This window comes from Ailuropoda melanoleuca, chromosome 5, assembly GCF_002007445.2.
Source record: "Ailuropoda melanoleuca isolate Jingjing chromosome 5, ASM200744v2, whole genome shotgun sequence".
NCBI lineage: Eukaryota > Metazoa > Chordata > Mammalia > Carnivora > Ursidae > Ailuropoda > Ailuropoda melanoleuca.
The window spans coordinates 92,452,132-92,477,513 of record NC_048222.1 but is presented as its reverse complement, the minus strand read 5'-3'; the positions used below and the strand labels follow the sequence as shown (position 1 = coordinate 92,477,513).

At 43.3% G+C, this 25,382-nt stretch overlaps 1 protein-coding gene and 1 pseudogene across 1 annotated transcript; one reads left to right on the top strand and one right to left on the bottom strand.

Moving 5' to 3' along the window:
- Nucleotides 1-3,030: 3,030 nt before the first annotated feature.
- On the bottom strand, nt 3,031-3,519 carry LOC109490899 (putative tripartite motif-containing protein 61). Its single transcript, XM_019807974.2, has one exon. It carries the CDS (start codon nt 3,517-3,519, stop codon nt 3,031-3,033), a length of 489 nt encoding a protein of 162 aa, XP_019663533.1.
- Nucleotides 3,520-4,077: 558 nt separating this feature from the next.
- LOC100479866 lies at nt 4,078-4,686 on the top strand (annotated as a pseudogene).
- The last annotated feature ends 20,696 nt before the right edge of the window (nt 4,687-25,382 follow it).

Below are 25,382 nucleotides of genomic sequence, written 5' to 3'. Positions count from 1 at the left end.
GTGCTGAAGTTATAGGAGTCACCAGTCCCGGGCAATTCTGAAATCCAGTGAGCAAATTCCTTTCAGTTTCAAGGCTTGAGAGTAATCCTCTGTGGCTGGAGACTCTGCCCTCTGGGTCCATATAGTTTGAACTTTACAGAATTACAGTTAATATATTGTGCTGTGGGGACGCCTGGATAGCTCAGTCCTTTAAGCAACTGCCTTTGGCTCAGGTCATGATCTCAGGGTCCTGGGACCCAGCCCCACATGGGTCTCCCTGCTTAGCAGGGAGTCTGCTTGTCCAGCTCCTTTTGCCCCTGCCCCTCCCCCTGCTCATGCTCTCTCTCTCAAAATCATTAAAAAATACATACACTGTGGTAACTTTATATTGTGTTATGAGGAGTAATGGAGGTGTGCCCTGCTGACCCCCACTGCACTTGACAAGAAAAAGTACTAGGTTTGTGTTTAGCAGCTGAAATAACCACTGCAGGCTGTCCTGATCAATGAAGGGGTTCCTCTGACCTCAATAAAAGGGGTCCTCAAAAACTCTCCTGAGCACCTTCCTCACATTGTAGACAAAATTTACAGATATATAAAAGGAAATTCCCCATGAAGATTTTATTTATTTATTTTAGAGACAGAGAGGATGGGGGGGGTGGTGGCAAGGGGCAAGCAGGGTAAGCAGACTCCATGCTGAGAGCAGAGCCAGAAAGGGGGCTCGATCCCACGACCTGAGATCACTACCCAAGCCTAAATCAAGTCCCACGCACACCCAACGGACTGAGCCACCCGGGCACCCCACAAAATAAAACTCTTTATTACCAAGAATTGTAAACAATACACACATAGGCTTCCAAATATAAATATTTTCTAAAATGACAGTTTAACATAATGTAATATAACACAAGTATGTGGTGTTTTGAGGTTATATATGAACATGGCTTTCAAAAATGAAAGACAAAAGCAAAACAAATAGAATTCTGTAAATACCTTATATAAACAAAGACAAAATGAAAAATCAATTGTGGTACTTTTTGTATCTTAGAGTATTAGAAATTTGCTTAGGCTGTAATCCTGGCCACTAGTTAATAAGATAGGGTCTGTACACACTGGTTTCTGCACACGTGCTCTAAAACTTTCTGGCATCAAATGGGCTTTTCCAAAAAAAAATGAAATGAAATGAAATGAAATGAAAAATGAAATGAAATGAAATGAAATGAAATGAAATGAAATAAAATAAAATAAAACAAAATAAAATAAAATAAAATGGCTTTTCCAAATCTAACAATTTGGAAAGTAAAAGACCATTTTCTTCAATATATTATGAAGCATAGAATTTACAACTGATTTAATCAATTGGTAAATTTCTAGACATGGAGAATACAGGGGAAAATTATAAATGTTGCAAATGCATTTATGAAAATTTGAAAAGATGTAAGGAAAAGACTTGTAATTAAAACAAAATTTTTTTTATTACATAAACTGTACCCTCAACATGAGCCTCAAACTCACAACCCCAAGATCAAGTCACATGCTCTCCAGGCTGAGCCAGCCAGGCACCCCAAGACCTATAATTTTTATATGTTTGATTTTGGAATTACAAAAGCACTTTGCATTTGTTTCTTGCACCATTTCTGTGAAGTAGTCCTGCTAAGTGATATGTTATAGTTAGTGCAAGAGAGGCACTATCTCTCAGTGAGATGACTGTCTTCTAGGTGTTAACACAACACATTGCACTGTCTTCGCAATTTCCTGTGAATATAGACTCACTAAAAAAGGTAAAAACACACACAACCAAAGCCCAAATTACCATAATTCTTGAGATCATACCATCCCAACAATTAATTATATAGTTAACATTCCAAGTGGCATGCATGAATAACAGAGAGAAAAACATCAACCTGCAAAAGTCTCCAGGTAGTTCTCTTTTCATGAGTTACTATATTGTAAGGTCTGAAGTAGGTCCAATATAGAAATAAGCCCTAAATTAAAAAGAAAAAAAAAAAAAAGAAAGGAGCCCTAAGTCTCTAAATATGTCAGTGTAAGTATAGATATGAGACCTGTTATTCAAATTAAACCTTCCCCAACTCGTAATCCAGAAAAATGTCAATCCACCTGGACTTTATTAGACCAGACAGAACTGGATTTGCTGACATCCATCTTTTGGGATGGGGGAGTCATTGCATTTCTGGGAAAAGATTCCTTACAAACAGCTGTGGCCCATTGACCATTGCCTCTTACTTCCACCTGCCAATAATGCCTGCCAGAAACAACCCTCTGGAGACTCAGGACCACTGCTAAAAAATTAAAGTTGCTGAGATTGTATGAAAAGTTTGTTCTCACCTTTCCAAATATTGCCCTTTTTCTGTCCTCTGAGATAATAAGACTGGGGTGAGCAGTTTCAATATCTAGTGTCAAATTGACCTTAAATAGATTGATTATTTTCTGTAGATTAAAATACTGTTCAGGAGAACCAATATATTTTTTCTTGAATTTATATGAAAAGAAGGCTGGGGTGTTTTAGGTTTTCATGCCTGTTATAGGTACTCTCTTTCTTTCTTTCTTTCTTTCTTTCTTTCTTTCTTTTTTTTTTTTAGAGATTATTTATTTGAGAGAGAGAGGGCGAGAGCTCAAGGGAGGGGAGGAGGAGGGGCAGAGGGAGCAGCAGACTTTCCACTGAGCAGGAGCCCAATGCTGGGCTCGATCCCAGGACCCTGAGATCATGACCTGAACTGAAGGTAGACTTAACCGACTGAGCCACCCAGGCGCTCCAATTATAGATACTTTCGATACCTGTGAGCAACTCCTGTTCTGACTGTACACACCTTTCTGCTATTTCATATAGGAGCCTTTTTAGTGTGGTCACATACTCTGAGAATTTTACTTTGTTCTCATTCCGTTTCTCTTGAATGGCTTTCTCTTCAATTGGTAATTCGAAAAGAATTCCTTCTCTTTAAGAAAACTCTTAAACTATTTTAAAATCAGAGTGTAATTCCCCCCTTTGAATTTTTATCTTCATCCAAAATTCAAATAAACTTGAGACTAGCATTTTTAACCCCTTTTCAAAGTGTCTTCAACCTGCTTCTGCAAGGGCTTGATGTAGCTTTTGAGCTTCTTCCTGTGGCCAGCTGCAGCTTGCTCGATGGGAGTCAGGGGGTGGCCCCAGTGGCCAGAGGAGACCTTGCACTGGGGACAGAGTAGCTCCAGGTTCTTCTCACAGAACAGGGCCAGAGCCTGACTGTGCTGCTCACACAGGGCTTTCTCTTCCTGCAGCCTTTTCTTGCTCCTCCTGGCTGGAAGCTGCTTGACAAGATCAGTCATGTGACCTAACTGCATGTTTCTCTTCAAGTTCCTGTCGGGACAGTGGTGGAGGCAGATGGGACAGGGGAGGTTGTCCTGTAGGTCCTCCCAGCACTGGTAGATACAGGAGCCACAGAAGTTGTGCCCACAGTCAGTGGTGACTGGGTCTCTCAGGTAATCCAGGCAGGTGGGACAGCTGGCCCCTACCTGGACCTCAGCCAGGGAGGCTGCGAAGGGCATTTTACAGTCAGGGTTTCTGTGTGAGGAAACTCCCTTGGTAATGTTTGGTCTTCCTGGAAGTAGGAAAAGTGAGAGGCTGATGGCTTCCTCACCCTCTTTCCTGGCAGACAGCATCTAGCAAGCCACAGCCCCTGGTGTAACTACTGCTTCATTCCCTTCAGTCCCAGGGGAAGCTACCATGAGAAGTCACAGTACACAGTAAGCAGAGATGACCCGGCACATCCTCCTCTCGCCTCTGGTGCCCAGCCCAACTGAAGCAGAGCTATGGAATTCTACCGGCTGGGAAAGAACATAATCCATGTCACCAAGTCATTCCTATGGGCAAGAAGATACTCATTTGAAACTGAAGTTCACCGAGCACAAACGCCATCCTCCCAGTACACTCCTTCATCAAGTGTAATCAAAATGTTGATGACGTGGAATTTTCCCCATAGGTATATTCTAGTTAAGAAATGCAGTAGGATGGCTGTTGCAGTACACTGAGCTCCACAGAGCACCAGGGCAAGTGAGAGGCAGATGGGCATGGGGCAACTCTGGGCTTTGCTGAGGAAAATAAACATGGGCAGAGGAGGTCCTAAGAAGCCGAGAGGCAACATGTCATCATATGCATTCTTTTGTGCAAACTTGCAGAGAGGAGCATGAGAACAAGCACCCAGATGCTTCAGTCAGCCTCTCAGAGTTTTCTAAGAGGTGGAAGACCATGTCTGCCAAAGAGAAAGGAAAATTTGAAGATGTGGCAAAAGGAGACAAGGCCCATTAAGAACGAGAAATGAAAACTTATATGCTCCCTATAACAGGAGAAACAAAAAAGAAGTTCAAGGATCCCAGTGCATTCAAGAGGCCTCCTACCACCTTTTCCTTATTTTGTTCTGAGTATTGGTCAAAACTCAAAGGAGAACATCCTGCCCTATTAATTGGTAGTGTTGCAAAGAGACCGGGAGAGATGTGGAAAAACACTGCTGCGGATGACAAGCAACCTCATGAAAGGAAGGCCACTTGGCTGAGAGGAAAAATGAAAAGGATATCGCTGCACACCCCGCTCAAGGGAAGTCTGATGCAGCAAAAAAGGGAGTCATCCAAGCTGAAAAAAACAAGACAAAGGAAGACCAGGGAAATGAGGAAGACAAAGAAGATGAGGAGGAAGATGAAGATGATGATGATGAGTAAGTTGGTTCTAGCGCAGTTTTTTTTATTGTCTATCAAGGATTTAATCCCCTGTACACAACTCGCTCCTTTTAAAGAAAAAAACTGAAACGTGAGGCTAAGATTGGTTTGCTATACTGTGTCTTTTTGTATAGTTAACACACTACCAAATGTGTCTTTAAATAGCCCTGTCCTGATGACATTTTCAACAACCACTAACCTTGCCTGGTGCACTGTAGGGGTGGTAAATTCTGAATGCGTCTAAGTAATTACAATTTTTTAATTAAAAAAAAAAAAAAGAAATGCAGTAGGAAATATAGAAGTATGTATTGATATTATTTGCCTTTTGATTCAAGCAATACATGGTACAATCAGAAAAACAGTAACAACAATAAAAGTAACAACCACAATTAAAAACAACTCAGATGGCCAACAAATGGGTGAATGGTTCAAAAATTGTGGTATATCCTCAAAATGGAATAGTATTCATCAATGAAAAGGAATGACCTATTAATTGTCACACACAGAGGATCTCTGATTATGGTGAGTGAGACCCTCCATCTGGACCGTCCTCTTCCCTCCAAAAAAGTGTATATTGTATTATTTTATATAAATTGTAGAAAATGCAAGCTAATCTATGGTAGCACAAGTGGGCGGTTGTTTGGGGATGGGTGGGGTGGTTGTATAGTGTTTGCTCTCTCAAATAAATAATCCTTAAAAAATTTTTAAAAATTTCCTGATGTGACAAGAAAACCATGCAAATATGAAAACACTGACTGAATTTGTGATTAAAATAAAGAATTAATTAATTTTGTATGTGTGTGAAGATGATGATGATGATATAATTTTTTTTAAAAAGACAGTCCCTGTCCTTTAAAGATAAAGCTCAAATATATACACGTGAAGTGACATATGGGGAATGCTGTCTAGAATTTGTTTAATATAATTTGGAGGAAAAGGAGGAAAGAGGGTGGGATATAGATGACAGAAGATCACCCAAGAGTTGGCAGTTATTGAAACTAAATGATGGGTACATGGGGGTTCATTTACTAATCCATGTATTTTTGAATATGTTTGAGATTTTTTGTTCTAACTCTTCCACTGAGAATGTGGATAGAATACACGAAACTACCGACAGAATGCACTGGAGAGCAAACAAGTCTGTCAGGACCTGAGAGGCCAAAATCCTACAGCAAAAGTAGCCCATATTGGCCTTCTCTCAAGGAATGAGGGCATTGTCTGCATGGGGAGTAGGTTTCTATTTTTATATATAATGTGTATACGTAGTATGTAAAACATTCTCATCTGTGCATCCCCTCCCTATTCACTCACTACCTTCAGTTGTTCCCTTTCCTCTTGTATCAATTTCTGTCTCTGCTACAACATCCTATCAGCATACAAATGAGGGGTCATTGCTCCCATCCCCAAATGAAATCCTCTCTAGATTTCACTCCTCCCAGTCCCATCTCATTCCTCTGGTCTTTGACAATAAAACTCCTTGTGTGTGGTGCTTGAGTGGCTCAGTTGGTTAAGTGTCCAACTCTTGACCTCACCTCAGGTCTTCATCTCACAGTCATGAGTCTGAGCCCCATGTTGGGCTCCACACCCAGCGTGGAGCCTGCTTAAAAAAAAACAAAACAAAACAAAACAAAAAAAAACCTTGTGAAAGTTTTCTCTATTTTCCATTTCTCTCTTGAATCCACTAGAAAGTAGAAAGCAATTTTACATAGTCCCAATTCCATGAATACCCCTTTTGAAAAATTGTCCAATGATATCTACTTGGCTCAAATCAATAGTCATTTTCTGTCCTTAACACACTTGATCTATCAGCACCATTTGACATAGCTGGTGACTGTCTTCCTGAAACTCTTTCTTGTCCTGGTTTTCAGACCACCAACTTTCTGGCCATTTCTTCGGGTTTCTTTTGCTAGAGACACTAATCACTACCTCTCAAGTATACCACAACTAGGGTCGCCAGATTTAGCAAATAAAAATGCAGGACAAACTGTTACATTTGAAATATTGCACAGGATATACTTATCCTAAAAAGTCATTTGTTATTTTACCTCTAGCTTGGATCTCTTCCCAAGCTTTAGATCCATGTATCCAACCATTCCTTAACTCACTCATCACTCCACTCACACATCAAATAGGCATCGCCACCTTAAATCCGTTCAACAGAGCTCCTGGTATTCCTATGCAACCCATCTCCTGCTGCAGCCTTCCTTTCTGTTAATGCTTCCTCCATTTTAGCAGCTACTCAGCTAAACTCATTTATGCTATCTGTGATCCTTCTTTTATGTCCCAGGATCACCAAGTCATGTGGACTTTCCTGCCAAAATGGACCCAGAAGTCACCCACTTCTCATCACTCCCATAACCACCCACCTGCTCTGAGCCACCATCATCATTTCTTGCCCGAATTATTGAAGTAACTTCTTACGATTCCCCTGCTTCTTCCATTTTTCTTTTCTTTTCTTTCTTTTTTTTTTTTTAAGATTTTTTATTTATTTACTTGAGAGAGAGCATGAGCAAGGACAGAGGTAGAAGGAGAGGGAGAAGCAGACTCCCCTCTGAGCAGGGAGCCTGACCTGGGGCTTGGTCTCAGGACCCTGCGACCATGACCTAAGCTGAAGGCAGACAACCGACTGAGCCACCCACGCACCCCTTCCATTTTTCTATTTTCCATCTATTTTCAACACAGTAGCTGATGCTCCTGGTAAACTATTAATGGATCATGTCATCCCTCTGCTCCAAACCCTCCAGTAGTTTTCCACTTGACTCAGGAAAGTTGACCTGTGGGACCCAACATGTATTCTCCCTCCCCATTTTTGTCTTCACCTCCTAAATTCTCTATCTCTGGTTCTCTCTGCTCCTACATTCTGGCCTCCTTGCCATTCCCTGAACATTTCCCATGCATTCTTATCAAATACTTAATTCACTGAATACTTAATTCACTGATTAGGTATTTGATAGTTCACTACTATAGGAGATAAAATGATTTAGGAAGTAGGACTATTATTGTCTCTGTTATATAGAAGAGAAAACAAGATTCTAGGAGGTTATAATTTTCCCATGGTCTCACAACAAGATTGAAATACTGTAAAATAATAAAAAGGATATTTACATACTAATACATTTTTCTCTATAGCTATCTTCAGGTACAGTATTTAGCAACAAGGAAAAGAGCCCAAAGTGGGGGAGTCACCATTCAGGAGCAGCTCACACTAACCCCTCTTCCTCACATCCCCCTCACTCCTAGCCCAGTCCAGCAGGGGACACAAAGATGTGGGGTCATGGCCACACCCTCAGATGGAATAACCCCTCCCTGCTTTTCCAGAACTGCATCCCCTCTGGATCAGACCAAAGTATCTACCCTGCAAGCCAAGTGGTTTTTTAAAGGTCAGTCTAGTCCATATCTCCCCAAACCCTCAATCTGCACATAAAGCCTCCCAGGTCCCCCTGATTAGGTCGCTTCAATCATCAGAGGCTGTCAGAGCCCTGAGTTCCTTCCTTCCTAGAAAGAATGCAGCGGAATGAGGCATTTCTATCTGAGTCTTCGGATGACGTCTGGATCCCCGTGACCCCAGCTCCCACCCAGGGTGAGGCTGAGTCGGGTCTGGCCTATGAGGTCCCAGCACAGCGTTTCTGGTCCATGGAGGAGGAATCCCAGAACCCGCGTAGGGTGGGGTCCCGGGGACCTGCACTCCCTGTTCCTCAGGTGACTGAGGTACACCCCCCTGCACCCTGAGACTGTGGTGAAGTGCCCTTGCCAGGACACCCCACTTCCAGCCCTGCAGCTGGCACAGTCCTCCCCGCTGGCATCTGTGCAGGGCTGGAAACCTTCCCGAGGCCCTGCTCCCCTGTGGCCACCGCGCTCACCTGGCAGGTTCTCCAGTTTCGGCTCTGCTCATGAAGAGCGACTCTTACATCTTTGTGACCAGCCCGGGTGCTGCCACGCGACAACCCGCCCAGGATTGAGGACCCCTCACTTCCCTGCAGCCCTGACCTGTTTTCTCTTGCTCGTGAGAAGAACGAACCTCCCAGTCACTGTAAAGGTTGGAGTCCATCCAATTCCCCTTCAAAATGCTGTAGGGAGTGTCCTTTCCTGGGGCATTGGTAGGGGGTCAGAGGAAGGAGGGAAGCCCTGGCAGGAATGGAAAAGGAGGGGTAGAACCCGATTTGTTTGGGGAATGTATACCAATTTTGTACTGGGGGAAGCAGGGTGTGTGGTTTTCAAAAACATTCAGATGTGTTGAGATGGGGTAATCCCAAACAAAAACTACTTTTAGTTGACACCTGACTGGTAACCACGGAGTAGTTGACCTTCAGCCCCGTGCTTTGCTTCCATCTTCTTAATAGACCCAAGTCATCTCTTTATCAGCCCATTCATTTGGCCCTCTATTAAGTGCTGCTTTGCTTAATCATTAGAATTCTAGAACACGGAGATGATAGCCAGTGTGGAAACCAGACACCTGACCATCCCGGGAGAAGAAAAGCAATGCAGATTTTGCCCTGTTTCTGTGTGACTGACCATCCATTCAGGAGCCAGGATAAGGCTTTTCTTTTCATCTGGAACCTGAATCCGGCCCTTCAGAACTGTGCACTGAATGGATCTACCACCATCTGCTGGAAAGCTTGAACAATCACACCGACATATGGTTCTAAAACATCACATACATCAAAAACAATGTGGGGATATTCAGGCGTCTGGTGGCCACTGCAGCAGGTGCCCAAGATCATAGAGCTGTGAAGCTTCCAGCCCTTGGTCTTTCCTGGAAGTGGCCTGTGCACATTTAGGTATATGTGCATTCCTTCTTTTAAACCACCAAGGAGAGCACGAGTGCTCTGTAACTTCCCCTCTCCTCTTTTGTTCACTTAACATATGGTCTTAGAAATGTTCCCATACTGGGGCACCTGGGTGGCTCACTTGGTTAAGCCTCCTACGACTCTTGATTTCACCTCAGGTCATGATGTCAGGGTCCTGGAATCGATCCCCAAGTCAGGCTCCCTGCTCAGATGGGGGAGACCACTAGTCCCTCTCCCTCTGCCCACCCACCAACCCCCGCTTCCTCACATGTGTGCTCTCTCTTTCTCTCTCAAATAAATACATAAATAAATCTAAAAAAAAAAAAAAAAAAAGAAGAAGAAGAAACTTTCCCATATCAGTACTGATATTTCACTCTTTTGAGTCAACTTTGAGCAAAAGCCTAAATGAAAAATGTATTCATGGTAGAAAAAGAAAGTTTTTTTGGAGAAAGGATATCCTTCCTGCTAGATCAGTATTTCTTCCACTCTTTTTCTACCTTTTCGTTTTCAAGTAAAAACCACCATGTACTGGATACTTTACTCTATTAGGGACCCTGTGCTCTATGCTTTACTCAGACATACCATGGAAGCTTCACAAGAATTCTGTACTGTAGAAAGAACTGTGTCTCATAAACAAAAGCGGAAAGGGAGACTCAATATGGCCACTTGGGGCCACAGGGATGCAACTCACTTCTCTGTGCTGCCACCACAGTCTCTGTCTTTCAAAATGCTTACAAATCTGTAACTTTTTTTTACCCCTTGAGCTGGCAATTCCTGATTTGAGAATACTCTCCCCAAAGAAAGTCAAAGAAGAGGAAAATCATGATTGATAAGATTTCCATGCAAGCAGTATTTACCAAATGGAAGGAAAGATTAGAAATAAGCCACAGACAGGAGAAACAGAGTGAGTTTGAGCCTTGGTGTTGGGACAGGGAAACTACAGGGACCCCATGAAAAATTGCCTTTTTTGCTCCTTCTCCTGCTTCAGTTTTTGCTAGGACCCACACCCCAGGCCTTACACGCACCTTAGAGAACAGATAGCGTATGTTCTTCTTGTAAAGGTGAAGGAGTTAATGATTCCGTGGCATCTTCTAGCACAAGAGATAACATCTAAGGAGTGGCCCAGCTGGGCGGTCTTGAATGTTTTCTCAGACCCCTGACTCATCTAGACCGCAGGCTCCAGGGCATAAGTGATTTATGGAGGGCACCTAAACAACTGTTTTGGTTCCTGGGTTACTGAGAAGACGCGTGCACCAGACCACTGCCCTCAATAAAAACCCCAGGCTCCAAGCAAAAAATGACTCTCTCTTTCCAAGTCTCTCAGACACTCTGTCGGTATCTACACTCTATGTCTTTTTTTTTTTTTAAGATTTTATTTATATATTTGAGAGAGAGGGCGCATGGGAGAGGGAGAGGGAGAAGCAGACTCCTCTCTGAGCAAGGAGCCCAATGCAGGACTTGATCCCAAGACCCGGGGATCGTGACCTGAGCCGAAGGCAGACATTCAACCAGCTGAGCCCCCCTCTGTGTCTTTAATAAACTCTGCTCTCACTTCCTCTCTGCTTGCCTTTGATTTCTCACCTGTGTGAAGCTAAGGATCCTCTTGGCTGGTCCTACCAAACAGCCTTCTGGCTCCTCGGACCCAGACAGCCTGCATCTATGTGACCTTGACTCTGTTAGTTACCAACCAGGTGTCTCAGGAGAAGTTACTTAATTCTTCTGAACCTCAGTTTCCTCTTTTGCCAAATAAATGTAAGACAAAAGTCGCAGTGATGTTCACAACAAAAGAGCATATATATTACTCTGGTAATCAGTGCAATATAGTTACAGCGTAAATGATATTAGCATTAGATCAGTGTCCCGCAACAAGCAAATAGGTTAGGAAAGTAGATTATAAACAAACTCAAAAGCAAAAAGAGAACTTAGCAATTATGGACCCCAAAATCATACTTCCTTTTTTTTTTTTTAAGTATGTTATCCTTTATAGACTGATGGAAGTGCCTAGAACTTAGGCACATTTTTACTCAATCCACAGACATGACATGATGTAAACACTTTTCTGATATTCTGATTTTGAGAAGAGTGAGAGTGAATATAGGAAGGAGATTGTTCTATGTAATTTAAAAAGATTTCTTCATTAGTTTTTTGTAGAAGGTAATTTATATACAATACGAAAGGGTATCACTGTTTTTTAAGTGGCTGTCTCTGAGCCTGTTCCAACTCACTATTTCACTTAATTCCACCAATCCGTCTCTCTAAGTGCAGACACTCTTATTTTTCTACAGTCTCCTTTTTTTTAATTTCAAACCTACAGAAAAATTAAAATAGTGCAATTAACACCAATATACCTATCCCAGATTGTCCAATGAACATGTTTGCCGCATTGCTTTATTTCTCTCTATATAACTATTGCATCTGTTAATTTGTTTTGCTAAAGCAAAGGGGCTGAGGGAGAGGGTGAGAATCTTAAGCAGACTCCATGCCCAGCGCTGAGCTGGACACGGGGCTTGAGCTCATGACCCTGAGATCATGACCTGAGCTGAAATCAAGAGTCAGACACTTAACAGACTGAGCCATCCAGGCACCTCCTTTTCTCATGACTTTTATGAAGACTCAGGCCAACTGTCCTGTTGAGTGTTCCACATTTTAGATTACCCTAGTTGTTGCCTCATGATTAGATTCAGGGTTGAAACTTTTTGGCAGAATATAACATAGCTGGTGTGGTATTCTTGCCACTGCATCTCACTAGTGGACACATAAGGTCAGTTTGATCACTTGGTTCAGGTGGTGTCTGCAAATGTCTCCATGATGAAGGTCCCTTTCCCTTTGTAATTAAAGGTAGTTTGTGGAGTGGATACCCTGTTCCCTAACAAAGTTTCCTCAAAGGCTTTAACCAGTGATGATTCTTGCTTGGATCAGTGATCACACTGTGCACAGCAAAATGGTTGTCCTCTAATTTCTGTGCCTCTACATTTACTTGCTGGCATTCTTCTCTAAAGAAGACTTTTACCTCCGTCCCCCTACCTCTTTAAAGTCACCCTTTGGACTCATGAATTCTTTTTCTATCTAATGTGTTATAATACATTACTTTTCTTCCTGAAACTCAAAGTCTTTCACATTTGGCCAGTGGAGCCCCTTTACACTGACTTCTGTGTCCTTATAACGAGTCCTCACTAGTCTTTGAGCACGATCTTGCTCTGCCACAAGAGATTTCAGTCTCATTTACCCTCGCCTGATACCCATCTAGAATTAGCTGTTTCTCCATGACACCATGCCTCCTTTGATTGGTGAAGGACATTTAAAAATCAAGAGCTAGAGGAGTAAACTGCCCAGTGTGAGGCTCGAACTCATGATCCCAATATCAAGAGTTGCACGCTCTACTGACTAAGCCAGCCAGGAGCCCTGGGAGTAAACCTTTTTAAAAGTTTGGTGTAGGGGCGCCTGGGTGGCACAGTGGTTAAGCGTCTGCCTTCAGCTCAGGGCATGATCCCAGCGTTCTGGGATCGAGCCCCACATCAGGCTCCTCTGCTGGGAGCCTGCTTCTTCCTCTCCCACTCCCCCTGCTTGTGTTCCCTCTCTCGCTGGCTGTCTCTATCTCTGTCGACTAAATAAATAAAATCTTAAAAAAAAATGTTTGATGTGGGGCGCCTGGGTGGCACAGCGGTTAAGCGTCTGCCTTCGGCTCAGGGCGTGATCCCGGCGTTATGGGATCGAGCCCCACATCAGGCTCCTCCACTATGAGCCTGCTTCTTCCTCTCCCACTCCCCCTGCTTGTGTTCCCTCTCTCGCTGGCTGTCTCTATCTCTGTCGAATAAATAAATAAAATCTTAAAAAAAAAAATGTTTGATGTAAAACCTTTGAGGGTGTACATTTTAAGATCTATGAGGAAAGAAAGAAAGAAAGAAAGAAAGAAAGAAAGAAAGAAAGAAAGAAAGAAAGAACTCTGAAGGATCTGAGATTTCACCTTATTTTTGAGCTAACAAGTTAGCTTGCCCCTCTTTCATGGATGCCCACAGAAGACACCATCACCTTGGATCAGACACAAAGAACATTCTTACTCATGCTAAGCTTTACACTAGCATCAGTGCTCCTTAGCCCCTTATTCCCCCATCCCATGGGGCAGACCTAGATGAATGATGTCCACACAGTGAATTTGCATGTTAGTCAAGGAACCTCAAGTTCAACCTCAAGAAACCTCCCAGTCTTCTCTAATAGGCTGCAAACAAACATGCCCAAACTTTGCCCCACAGGAAAGCATCATCTTTATTATACTGTACAGCAATCATACCTCCCTCTCTGAAGGGCGATTCTATATCTATCTTCCTAAGCACTTCCTCCTGCACACACCCTTGAAAAGATAGTCCAGAACCAAAAAGCAGTCAGTGCCTCTGCTCACAAGATGTGCAGAAACCCAAGAGATGCCCAGAGAATTATCTCCTAACATTAAGCAGACCAAGAAGAAGCAGTAAAACAGGAATTAAGACTCTTCTGTTGGCTTGGACACCTGGATCTTTGATGAAAGTATTAAGAACAATCTGGGGATGCCTGGGTGGCTCAGTCAGTTAAGTATCTGACTTGATTTCAGCTCAGGTCGTGATCTCAGGGTCATGAGATCAAGCGCTGAGTCAGGCTTAGTGCCGGGCGTAGAGCCTGCTTAAGATTCTCTCTCTCACTCAGGGTGCCTGGGTGGCTCAGTTGGTTGAGTGCCCAGTTCTTGATTTTGGATCAGGTGGTAATCTCGGGATTGTGGGATAGGGCCCCATGGGCTCCGCACTCAGCAGGGAATCTGCTTGGGACTCTCTCTCCCCCTCTCCCCTTGCCCCTCTTCCCTCTAAAAAAAATCCTAGTGGAGTGGGGGAGGAAGGTGTGAAGAAAATACAGTGTGGATCTTCAAGCAGTGGTCCGCAGCACTGATTCTCAATGTGTGCTCTCTGGAACAACAGCATCAGTACCACAAAGGAATTTACTAAAAATATAAATTCTTGAGCCCCACCTCAAGCCTAATGAATCAGAAAATCAGAGGGTATGGGTGGTGGAGCACAGGAATTGTGATGTCTAAATGGGGTGTCTTTTGGGGCGCCTAGGTGGCTTAGTTGTTAAGCATCTGCCTTCCTGGGATCAAGCCCCGCATCAGGCTCCGTGCTCTGCTGGGAGCTTGCTTCTTCCTCTCCCACTCGCCCTGGCTGTCTCTGCTCCCTCTCTGACTGGCTGTCTCTCTCACTGTCAAATAAATAAATAAATAAATCTTTAAAAATAAATAAATGGGGTGTCTCTCCCAGTCAGATGGGGGCCCCCAGATGTGGGGCCATGATCAGGTGGATGCTGGTGGTGGGAGGTGAAAGAATCCACCTGAGGCAGAACAAAGGAGAAGTTGATTGAATACAGGACAGCAGAGGAGAGGCTGTCTGTTAAGAGGCAGTGGGTGGGGCTGTTTTTAAAGGGGGAAGATGAACAGGTAAGGGAAGAAATGGAATCTTCCTTTTTTTTTTTTGTAACTCCCCAGTTGTAAGTAGCCCATTGGTCACTTAGGGCCTATGGCTATTTTGAGGTGGCACCTGATGGCCTGTGGGTTGCTGTGGGCTCTTTCTGCAGTCCATCACCCAAGCCAGTTGGCCTGAAAGTGGCCTCTACAGAAATCAGCCTGTGTTATTAAAAGCCTATCAGGTGATTTGGGTGCATCCTGAAGTGCAAGAATCTTTCATCTAGAAATTGCATTTGAAGGAAGCTAGAATCTGTCACCCCAAAATATATCTCTTTGACGTAAAAGTTATTTTGAGCCGAGGGCAATTAAGAAGCCACAAACCCAGAGAGGCTCCTTTTCTCTGCCTAAAGATGGTATGCAAATTCTTTGGGGACGGATGCTTCTCAGCTCCGAGAGGATACTAGAGGAATCTGCAAAGGAGCTCTACTCCACTAATTCCCTTCCATATGTTTGACTTCCCACATTTTGCAACCCTAGGAAACCTAAAACTACTTTCTTTTGTCCTCTTGTTTCTCTACACATGTATTCTTCTTTGTTGAAGATACTGCATCAGCTGGAACTTAAGCCACCCTGCTTACTTTTCCTTTAGGGTTTTCCAGCTAGCAGGACGCAGCCTGCCTTCATAAACTGTTTTTCTCTCCCTAATCTTTTTGTTTATTTTTTTAAGAACATTTTATTTATTGAGGCGCCTGGGTGGCTCAGACAGTTAAGCGTCTGCCTGTAGCTTGGGTCATGATCTCTGGGTCCTGGGATCTCCGGCCCCAGGTCATCTGGCTCCCTGCTCAGCGGGAAAGTCTGCTTCTCCCTCTCCCTCTGTCTCCCCCCACCCCACCCCCGATCGTGTTCTCCCTCTCTCTCAAATGAATAAATAAATAAAAACTTTAAGATTTTATTTATTTATTTGAGGGAGAGCAAGAGCAGGGGGAGGGATAGGGAGGGGCAGATGGAGAAGTAGACTCCCCGCTGAGCAGGGAGCCCGACTCCAGGCTCAATCCCAGGACCTGAGCCCGCAGTCTGATTCTTAACTGACCCAGCCACCGAGGCGCCCCCCTCTCTTTGTTTGAAACTCCCAGCTTAAAACAAAGTTGGGTGGAGGATAAGTTTTGCCTCCCACTATAAATTCAAAGCAAACAATTCTTTCCCCACCCTATTGAATGATTCCATCTGAAGAAGCCCCATACAATGATAAAGGNCTCATCCTACCCTACCCCCACCCCACCTCCACCCCCAGGACCCTGGTTGCACACCGAGAGAGAAAACTCTCTGAAAATTGAGTATTCTAGAGTGGAGTTATTTTTCAGAGTTAAGAGCAAGGACATAAATGCACATCAAAGAACTCAGAGGCCTTATTCTCTGTCAAATGTCAGCCACTCAAGACTTCAACCACTTTATCTCTTTTAAAGAGTCTCAAGTCGGTGCTTTTACTTTAAACTTTTCCCTAAATGTCAGATCAGTAAATCCAGTTGTAAACTAGACATTTCCCTTTCTTAATGGCACCAGACACTCGTTAGGTTCGAAAACTGAAGCTCCCTCGCTGTTCAGTCCTGCTCTCACCCCGTGCTCCTTATTTCAGTGACAGGGCAACAGGGGCTCCTTCCCTTCCCCCCAGATCCCATCATTTCCCCATCCCTGTACGTCCACTTCCAAACTCACTCCAACACCCTGCTTCAGGACGCCACGATTTCTAACACGAGCCTCTTCACCATCCCATCTGACAGCTGCGTTTCCCCCCACCTCACCCACCCAGCTCCATAACCTGATCTCTCAAATACAGAGATCTTTCAATACCATGTGTCTTAACGCTTAAAATCTGCCAGTTCCCGTTGGTCTCAGGTCAAAACCCCAAATTCGTTTTTTTTTCTTTTAAGATTTATTTAATATTAGAGAGAGTGCATGTGTGGGGCTGGAGGCGGAAGGAGAGAGAGAATCTCAAGCAGGCCCCATGAGGAGCACCAGGCCCGACCTGGGACTCGATCTCATAACCCTGAGATCATGACCTGAGCCAAAACCAAGAGTTGGATGCTTAACCGACCGTGCCACCCAGGTACTCCAAAGACCCAAATTCTATTCTAGTTATGCTAACTATACCCTGCTTCACTCACTTGCTTCCTGGAAGCTCATTCTCTGTGCCACCATTCCAGGAAGAAACACCACCGGTAACTTTTGTTTACCAAAGTACATGGGCTTTTGAAGGTAGATCACTGACCTCTGAATTTACTTCTAACCTTAACCTACTGGGTTAAGAGAGGAAGTTGCTAGTGTAACTGGACTAACGTGAGTCTACTCCTTACTGAGTTACCGATAGAGACTACACCATTAGAGTTGTCACACAGATGAATCCTTATTTGCAGCAAATAAGGAGATCACGGGGAATAATTTCCAAAGCCTAACCATTCAAAAGGGGTGAGCAAGTTTTTTTTATTTAGGGTTTAGAAAGGGAAGTTTTGGAAGGGCAGGCATAAGTTTGCACAGGTGTACTTAGAAAGTATGTCTATTAGTGTATCATATGCTATATTAATGAAGCTTGCCTTCCTTCTACGATGAAGTTTAATATATAATGCCCTCAGTGTGTTTTTTTTCTTCCACCTTCTATATTTTCTGTTGGCCAGCTGTAGTGGACGCCGTTCATTCATTCTCCCAACTGCCCTGCGTGTTGGAAGCCGCCATGCCCGCAGTTAGAACTCTCCTGGGTACAGCTGCATCTAATCACTGGTGGCTGCAAAGATAGAGAGTCGGGGCAGAGAGAGTCGGGGCAGCGTATAGTGAACCTGCTCTTGACAAAATTTCCTAGCACATTCAAATCTGAAGACAGGTGCGGGGTTCCCCGGCCATTGCCTCGGGAAAGATGGTGATTTGCTGCCTGCCTATGGGTGGCGGGAGAGTAGAAGGATAAAAATAGCTGTTGTGGGCACCCCAATGGCAACGTTAGTAAACTTATTTAATCCTCAAAACAACCCAGTGTTTTTCATGATTATACTGAAGATATTTAAAAATACTAGAGAATAATTTGCAAATGACATCCAGACCCTTTTTTTAAACACTGAATTTAACTGGCAAATACTTATCGGGTGTAATTTCTGATCCTGTTGTTGGACTAGGCTTTTAATGTAAACCTTTTTGTACTATATATACCATATACTCACAACATAATTATTTGTGTATTTACATGTAAGTCACATGAGAATTGAATGGCAACTAAGTGTCAGGCACTAGTCCGGGTATTTGGGAAACTACAGGGATCCAGATGTCCCCGGTCCCCTGGAGTGACAGAGACAAACACAGAAAATTCCTGCCTGTAGGTATTTTATTTTACTTTATTTTCTTAAAGATTGATTTATTTATTGTAGAGAGCGAGCAGGGGGAGGGGCAAAGGGAGAGGGAGAGAGACAATCTCAAACAGACTCTCCACTGAGGGCAGAGCCTGCCTGAGTGCTCTCTCTCAGGACCCGGGGATCACAACCTGAGCCAAAACCAAAAGTCTGACGCTTACCCAACTTCCCCACCCAGGTGCCTCTATAGGTATTTTTAACAAAACATTTTACTTTATTTTTTTTAAGATTTTATTTATTTATTTAAGAAAGAAAGAGCACAAACGGGGGAAGGGCAGAGGAAGAGGGACAAGCAGACCCCCTACTCAGAGAGGAGCCTGACTCGGGGCTGGATCCCAGGACCCTGAGATCATGACCTGAACCAAAGTCAGATGCTTAACCAATTGAGCCGTCCAGGTGTCCCTTAACAAAACATTTTAACATGGTTTCTAACGTCTGACACATTACAAACATCAAGTGTCAGATAATGCAGCTGACAGAGAGAAAAATAAGAATGGAAATGGGTGCAACAGCCTTCAGAACCTGTGTGACTCTTTCTGCTTGAGCTGAGCACTCACATTCCCTATGGCTCCGCAATTGCTCTCCTGTAACTGACTTTGCAGAACTGTGTACACACGTACAAGAATGCTCACAGCAGCACTATTCCTAATACAGACAATGGGGAAACAACACAGTGTTTTTCAACAATAGAACGGATTAATATAATTGTACTAAGTTCCTAAAAAGAAATATACTCCACCAGTAAAAAGATTTTGAAAAATAGGAAAAAAGAAATGGATTTATTTCCCACATATAATCTTGAGCTAAAGAGCCTAAAAATAAAATAAAAGACAATGTACGACTCCCCTTACATGAAGATAAAACATGGAAGATGGGTCTGTGGTTTTACCGGCAGGTAGGGGTTACTTTGGGAGAGTGGAGGTAATGATGGAGAGTGGCCAGGAGGGGGCAAAAGGGAGCAGATACTGTTTCCATTTTTGGACCTGGGCGGTTGTTACAAGGCTTTGTTCTCTTTGTAATCATTCATCAAGCCAGGCAAAATAATGCATGTTTGTGTTTTTATGTCTGTGTGGCCTACATTAATCAAAGTTGTTTTTTGTTTTTCGTTTTTTTTAAACTACTATTTTGTCTCCATAGATGTGCCAGGGAATCTGTATTTGCAACAAGATTTTGGTGATGGTAATAAAGCCCCTCATTGCATCAGCAACTGGAAGTCATGGTAAAAAGACTGGCTTCAGTGCATAGCAAGGCAAAGCTGAGTTCAGATTCCTGGTCACTCACCAGCTGGCTGCATGACCACTGACGTGCCACAGGGTAGGACCTCACCAAGCTTTCCTGCCTGCCAAATCTCTATGCTGCAAAACCTCCCTTGGCCTTTGCTCTACTCCAGAGGACCACAGAGTGGGGTCATGGTGACGGTGGACTCCGGACCAAGACTCTGAGTTTGAATCCTGGCTCTGCCAGCTATTGGCTGTAAGCATGGCAGCATGGCAGCATAGCTATCTGCCGTGTGCCTCAGTTTCCTCCACCATGCAATGAGATGAGCCCCCTCACTGAGGAGATGAGAGAAGTGTGAAGCAAGCACTAGAACAGAGAAGGTGCTATGCAAATGTTTGCTGTGATGATCGGAAGTATTAATGGCACCGGAAGCCATTAAAAGTCAGTCCATGCCGTGCATCTCAGATCTGGACCGTGTGGTTACCCCGATGGTGGATTCTGGAACTGGCCCCACCGCTTATCAGCCATGCCCGTAGTGGGTGCCAGACCCACGTTCCCGCAGCTGTGACGCGGCCAGGGATCTCAACTCCAGTGTGCCTTACTGGTGACTATAGTGATTTTCAACTGCTCGGGAGAGAAAGGGCTTTCTCCTGATCTAGCAGCTTATAAAAAAATAGCAGCTAAGAAGACAATACGTAAGGGTGACTGGGGTCTGACATTGGTGTATGTCTTTTAAAATAAACTTGTTTCCTGGAGTCTAACATATATACAGAAAGATGCAAAATTTGTGTACGGCTTGATCTATTATCACAAAGAGAACACAGCTCTGAAATCACCAACTAGATTTAAAAAAGACATTACCAGCAATGTCTCCTCACCAGCCCCCAGGCTTAGGGTAGGATACTTCTAAGAGCAGTGAAAACAGACAAGTTTTTTAAGCAGAGGGATAATGAGATCAATCTTTTTTTTTTCTTTGAAAAGTGCATTCCAGAGAACAGAATGATGGTGGGAGAGGGACCGGGGAACAACGAATGGGCCAGTTAGGAAAACAGAGCTGCCGGGATCTGGAGATGGAAATAGAATTGAGGAAAAGTAGTTTGGACCACTGTGGATGGAGGAACCACTCACTAAAATAGGGAACAGTGTACATTTAACAAACTTGGGAGAAATTGAATTCAGTGAAAGCCAGAGCTAAGTACTGGTGATTTGGGAAGAGGCATCTAGAAATACCAAAAGGCAATTGAACATCCTGGCTTAGGGCTTAAGAGAACCATCTGAACTAGGGCTGCAGAGTTAAGCATCATCACAGTGCTAACTGTGGCCTCACAGGTGAGGGAGATCGAGTAGAAAGTAGAGCACGTTTAAAATTCAGCATGCATCAGAATTAATGGGAGTGGGGCCCACCCCCAGGGTTTCTGATTTTGTAGTTTCAAGGGGAGAAGGAGTAAGAAGCTGCATTTCTTTCTTTCCTTCTCTTTCTTTTCTTTCTTTTCTTTTTTTCTAAGAAGCTGCATTTTTAATAAGCGCCCAAGTGATGGTAATGACGTTGGTCTGGAGACCGTACTTTCAGAACCATTGGTGTGCAGTAACAGGGCGTCACCTATAACCTTTTGAATTCTCTAAGTGCTTCATTTTTCATTTCTTCCAGTTTCTTGGTTTTTACCAAAGCAACAAATCAGTGTTACATGTTGAACACAGCAGGTGAGTCGTTCCCTCCCAGTGTTCACACAATGAGAAATACATTTCTAGTTCATTTTTCAAGATAAGATCCCTCACTTAATTGGTCTCTAAATCCCTGCTGGCAGTTCATTCCCTGGGACATTTGGAGGGCACAGTCCAGAATTCCAGACCGGGAGAGGGTGGCCACCCATCCTCAGAGAATTCACATAAAGAGTCAGTTGTTCAACTTTGATGCAGTTTCTGGAATAAAGACTCTGAGAGTTCCAGCTATCAATCTAACTCCCTACAATCAATCCCTCCATCTCCATCATCAAGCATTCAGGAGCCGCTGACGGGCTCAGTCGGTAGAGTACGTAACTCTTAATCTCAGGGTCATGAATTGAAGCCCCATGTTGGGTGTGGAGCCTACATAAAAAATAATAATAATAATAATGTTTAACATCATCAAGTTTCAATCCTGCCGTTCTACTTGAATGGTTCTTCATGATGGTTCTCTTTCCAAATCCATTGCCTGCTTTATTACCTGCGGACTCGAGAACTGAACTTTGTCCCCCTGTCTCAATGCTCTCTCGATGGCTCTTCACATTTGCTGTCCTTTTCCTGTCTTCTGTGCCTGTGGACCCTGGGGCTCCCCCTCAACACTTTTTTCACGCTCTCTCAGTGGCTCTCCAAGTTTTCTGTCCCCACAGGCTGGTACTCAGCAGAGGATATATACTTCTCCTTCCCTGCTGTGTGAGTTTCAGGAGTGTGGTGACCGGGCAGGGAAATGCCCCCCCAACCCCCCCACCCCCACCCCCATTATGGGAGCTGGTCTGGCACTCTTAGCGAGGTCTGGCTGCTTCCTGTTAAACAGAAATAGCTTCGCAGATTAGCAACATCAGACAGGGCCACTCTGTGACTCTGATGGCTCAAGACAAAAACACGACTACTCTTACTGGATCTGAATCTAGACAAAACACGCACATCATGAACACACATGACCAAAAATGACCAAACACCCACATCTCCTGGCGAATGTGACTGCTGATACTTTGCCCATTACAGCTTCAGCCCCCACATGATTTAACGCTACAGTCATAGAATCCTCTTCCTCACAGCATCCTATCAGAGCACTGTCCTAGTCCCTTCGATCTTCCAAATCACCTAACACAGCCCACATCCTAAAACAAGCCCTTTCCACCACCACCTCACTGAATCTCTCTGGAGGTTCCTCATGCTGTGTGTTCTTCCTCACCAAGGGGGATAAACCAACCCACTCAAATGCAAGTGTGTTCCTGCGCCCCTTGGATCGAGTGTGTTGACAGGGTAGAGGAGAGGCAGACCTTGTGGAAGAGAGGGCGGAAGTAGGCTTCCCTCGGGGTAGTGGGAGGGACTGCGGGAGGTGGGCACGTGGTTAAAAAGGATTCTGATGTGCCCAGAATCACTGCTCTCAAGCCAAGTTCCAGCTCTGATCTCTGTGCTGAGTGGCAGGGCTGGGACCAGGGGGAGGGACAGGACACTATCACCTTAGTTGCAAATTAGGTAGAAATTTAAAGGGGCATTAAAAAGCTCAGTAATGAAGATAGATACTATTTTAAGGCAATATTTTTAAAAATCAAAAGTAATACAAAAAATGCAGATGAACAAAAATGTCAAGATATTATATAAAGACAGGGTCAGTATTCTTGATTTTCCCTTCATAAAGGCTTTGAATTACCAAATTCATGTGTAACTAATCCATGTACAAATAATACCTATTAAAATGTTGTCATATTTGATTCACTACCTTTATATTAAGAAAAAATTAAGTATTCCAGATAATCTTGAAGTACCCCCAAACCATTCTTCATTCTCACTCCCTTATGCAGGTGAATTTAGTATACCTTTCAGTCTACTTTAAAAATAATAATTATTATTTTTATTATTATTAAAATTATTATTATAAATTATTATTATAAATTATTATAAAATTATTTAAAATAATCATAATTATTATGATTGCTCAGTGGGTTAGGATGGTGATGGGCTAGGTGATACTTTAGCAATAAAGTGCTGAAAGTCATTAAGCACTGAAGGAAGAAATGAAATCGTCATTATTTGCAAACAGTATGACTGTCTTTTAGGAAACTTGAAGAATCTAGAGAGAAATTATAAAGACTAAAGGGGATTTAAACAAAATTATTTTATTAAAAAATCAATGTATTATATATGTTTTAAGTATATCCATATGTGAGCAACAAACAGAAAAATACAATGTTTAAAGTAAATCTTTTACAATTGCATCAAAATGTAAAATAGCTAGGAATGAATCTAACTACTCAATGCAAAGATTTTTTGAGAAAAATCATAAAACCATGAAATGCAAAAGTTTTGCAAACAAAATCACAAGACATTTGGTGAAATAGATTAAAGAAGACCTTTATAAATGTAAAAGTATACACATTCATGGTTTGGAAGACTCAGTATAGTAAAGGTGTCATTTCTCTCCTATTTGGATCGCAGATCCCATGAAATCCCTGATAAAATGCACAAGGACATTACTGTCATAGCACAACATGATTTTATTTATTCTTTTGTTTAATGATGTTCAAGGAAGTAAACTAGAGGGACAAATCACTGTGGGAAGCATTAATCTAGAGGGGTGGATAGCCCATAAGTTCTTCAGAAAATATCTATTTAAACTATTTCCCATACAGTCTTTTCCTTAATGTTGGCAACACATTTTAAAACGGCGACATATATGTGCTGATATAGAACGAAAATGAGTGAAAAATAGGCAGTCATAGAATACATAGATTGCTCTCATTTGAAGATATACAAGCAGAATGTTCTATACATGTAATATATAAATGTTTGCTCTTATAATATGTGTAGGCTATTTGGGAAGGTTCATCAAAAAGCCATTACGGGAGGAAGTCCCTGCGTAACATTTCTATCAGGGGAGGTTTTTCTATAAAATACAGTGTTATCATTTTACCTTGAAACACTTTTATGGAAGATAGTTCTGGAGTGCAGGCATTTGTGCTCTTGATTAAACAAAACCTCTGTGTCCTCCTCAGAGTAGACGCTGTCTTCATGCAAAGGTCCAAACCTTCATTCTGTGCCTCATCTCTCTGCCGCTGCCCTGGAGCTGCCTGCTGGTGGGGAGAGTGCTATTATCCTCGTGTTCCAGCCTGCTAGTCAGAGTCCACGGACACTGAGCACCCTGCAGGTTTGATGGATGAATACATGAATGATCGAGTTGTCAGTGAAAAGCACGTCATACAGGTGTTACATACGTGGAGAACAAAGGCAAAAGGAAATGTAGAGAGAATTAAACCTCCTTAGGGCGCCTGGGTGGCTCAGTCGGTTAAGGATCTACCTTCCCCTCAGGTGATGGTCCCAGGGTCCTGAAATCAAGTCCTGAGTGGGGCTTCCTGCCGAGCAGGGAGCCTGCTTCTCCCTCTCCCTTTGTCCCTCCCCCCTGCTCGTGCTCTTTCTCTCTCTCTCTCTCAAATAAATAAATAAAATCTTTTTTTAAAAATGAAATCTCCTTATAACTTGCAGCCCACTGACAAATACTTGAGACAGGCAGAGCATGACATTCCTCTAGAAACTCGCAAACATCTTCATGTCAATGCCTTGCTAGAGGAAAAATCAACCTTAGGTTGACAATAGCTAGGCCTCCAGGATCCTGTAAGTCTTCTTTAACATATGACAATCATTTTGGAAACTTTCTTTGTCTCTATCCCTCCCAACTTAAAAGTACATAATCAATCACTCCTCACAATCCCAGTATAGCTCTTTCTGCCTGTGGGTCCTGTTTTAATAAAACCACATTTTTTTTTAAAGATTTTATTTATTTATTTATTTGACAGAGATAGAGACAGCCAGCGAGAGAGGGAACACAAGCAGGGGGAGTGGGAGAGGAAGAAGCAGGCTCATAGCGGAGGAGCCTGATGTGGGGCTCGATCCCATAACGCCGGGATCACGCCCTGAGCCGAAGGCAGACGCTTAACCGCTGTGCCACCCAGGCGCCCCTAAAACCACATTTTTTGCACCGAAGACATCTCAAGAATTCTTTCTTGACCATTGGCTTCCTTTTTTTTTTTTTTTAAGATTTTATTTATTTGTCAGAGAAAGAACAAGCAAGGGAGAGGGAGCACAAGCAGGGGGAGCGGTAGGCAGAGGGAGAAGCAGGCTCTCTCCTGGGCAGGAAGCCCAATGTGGGACTCGATCCCAGGC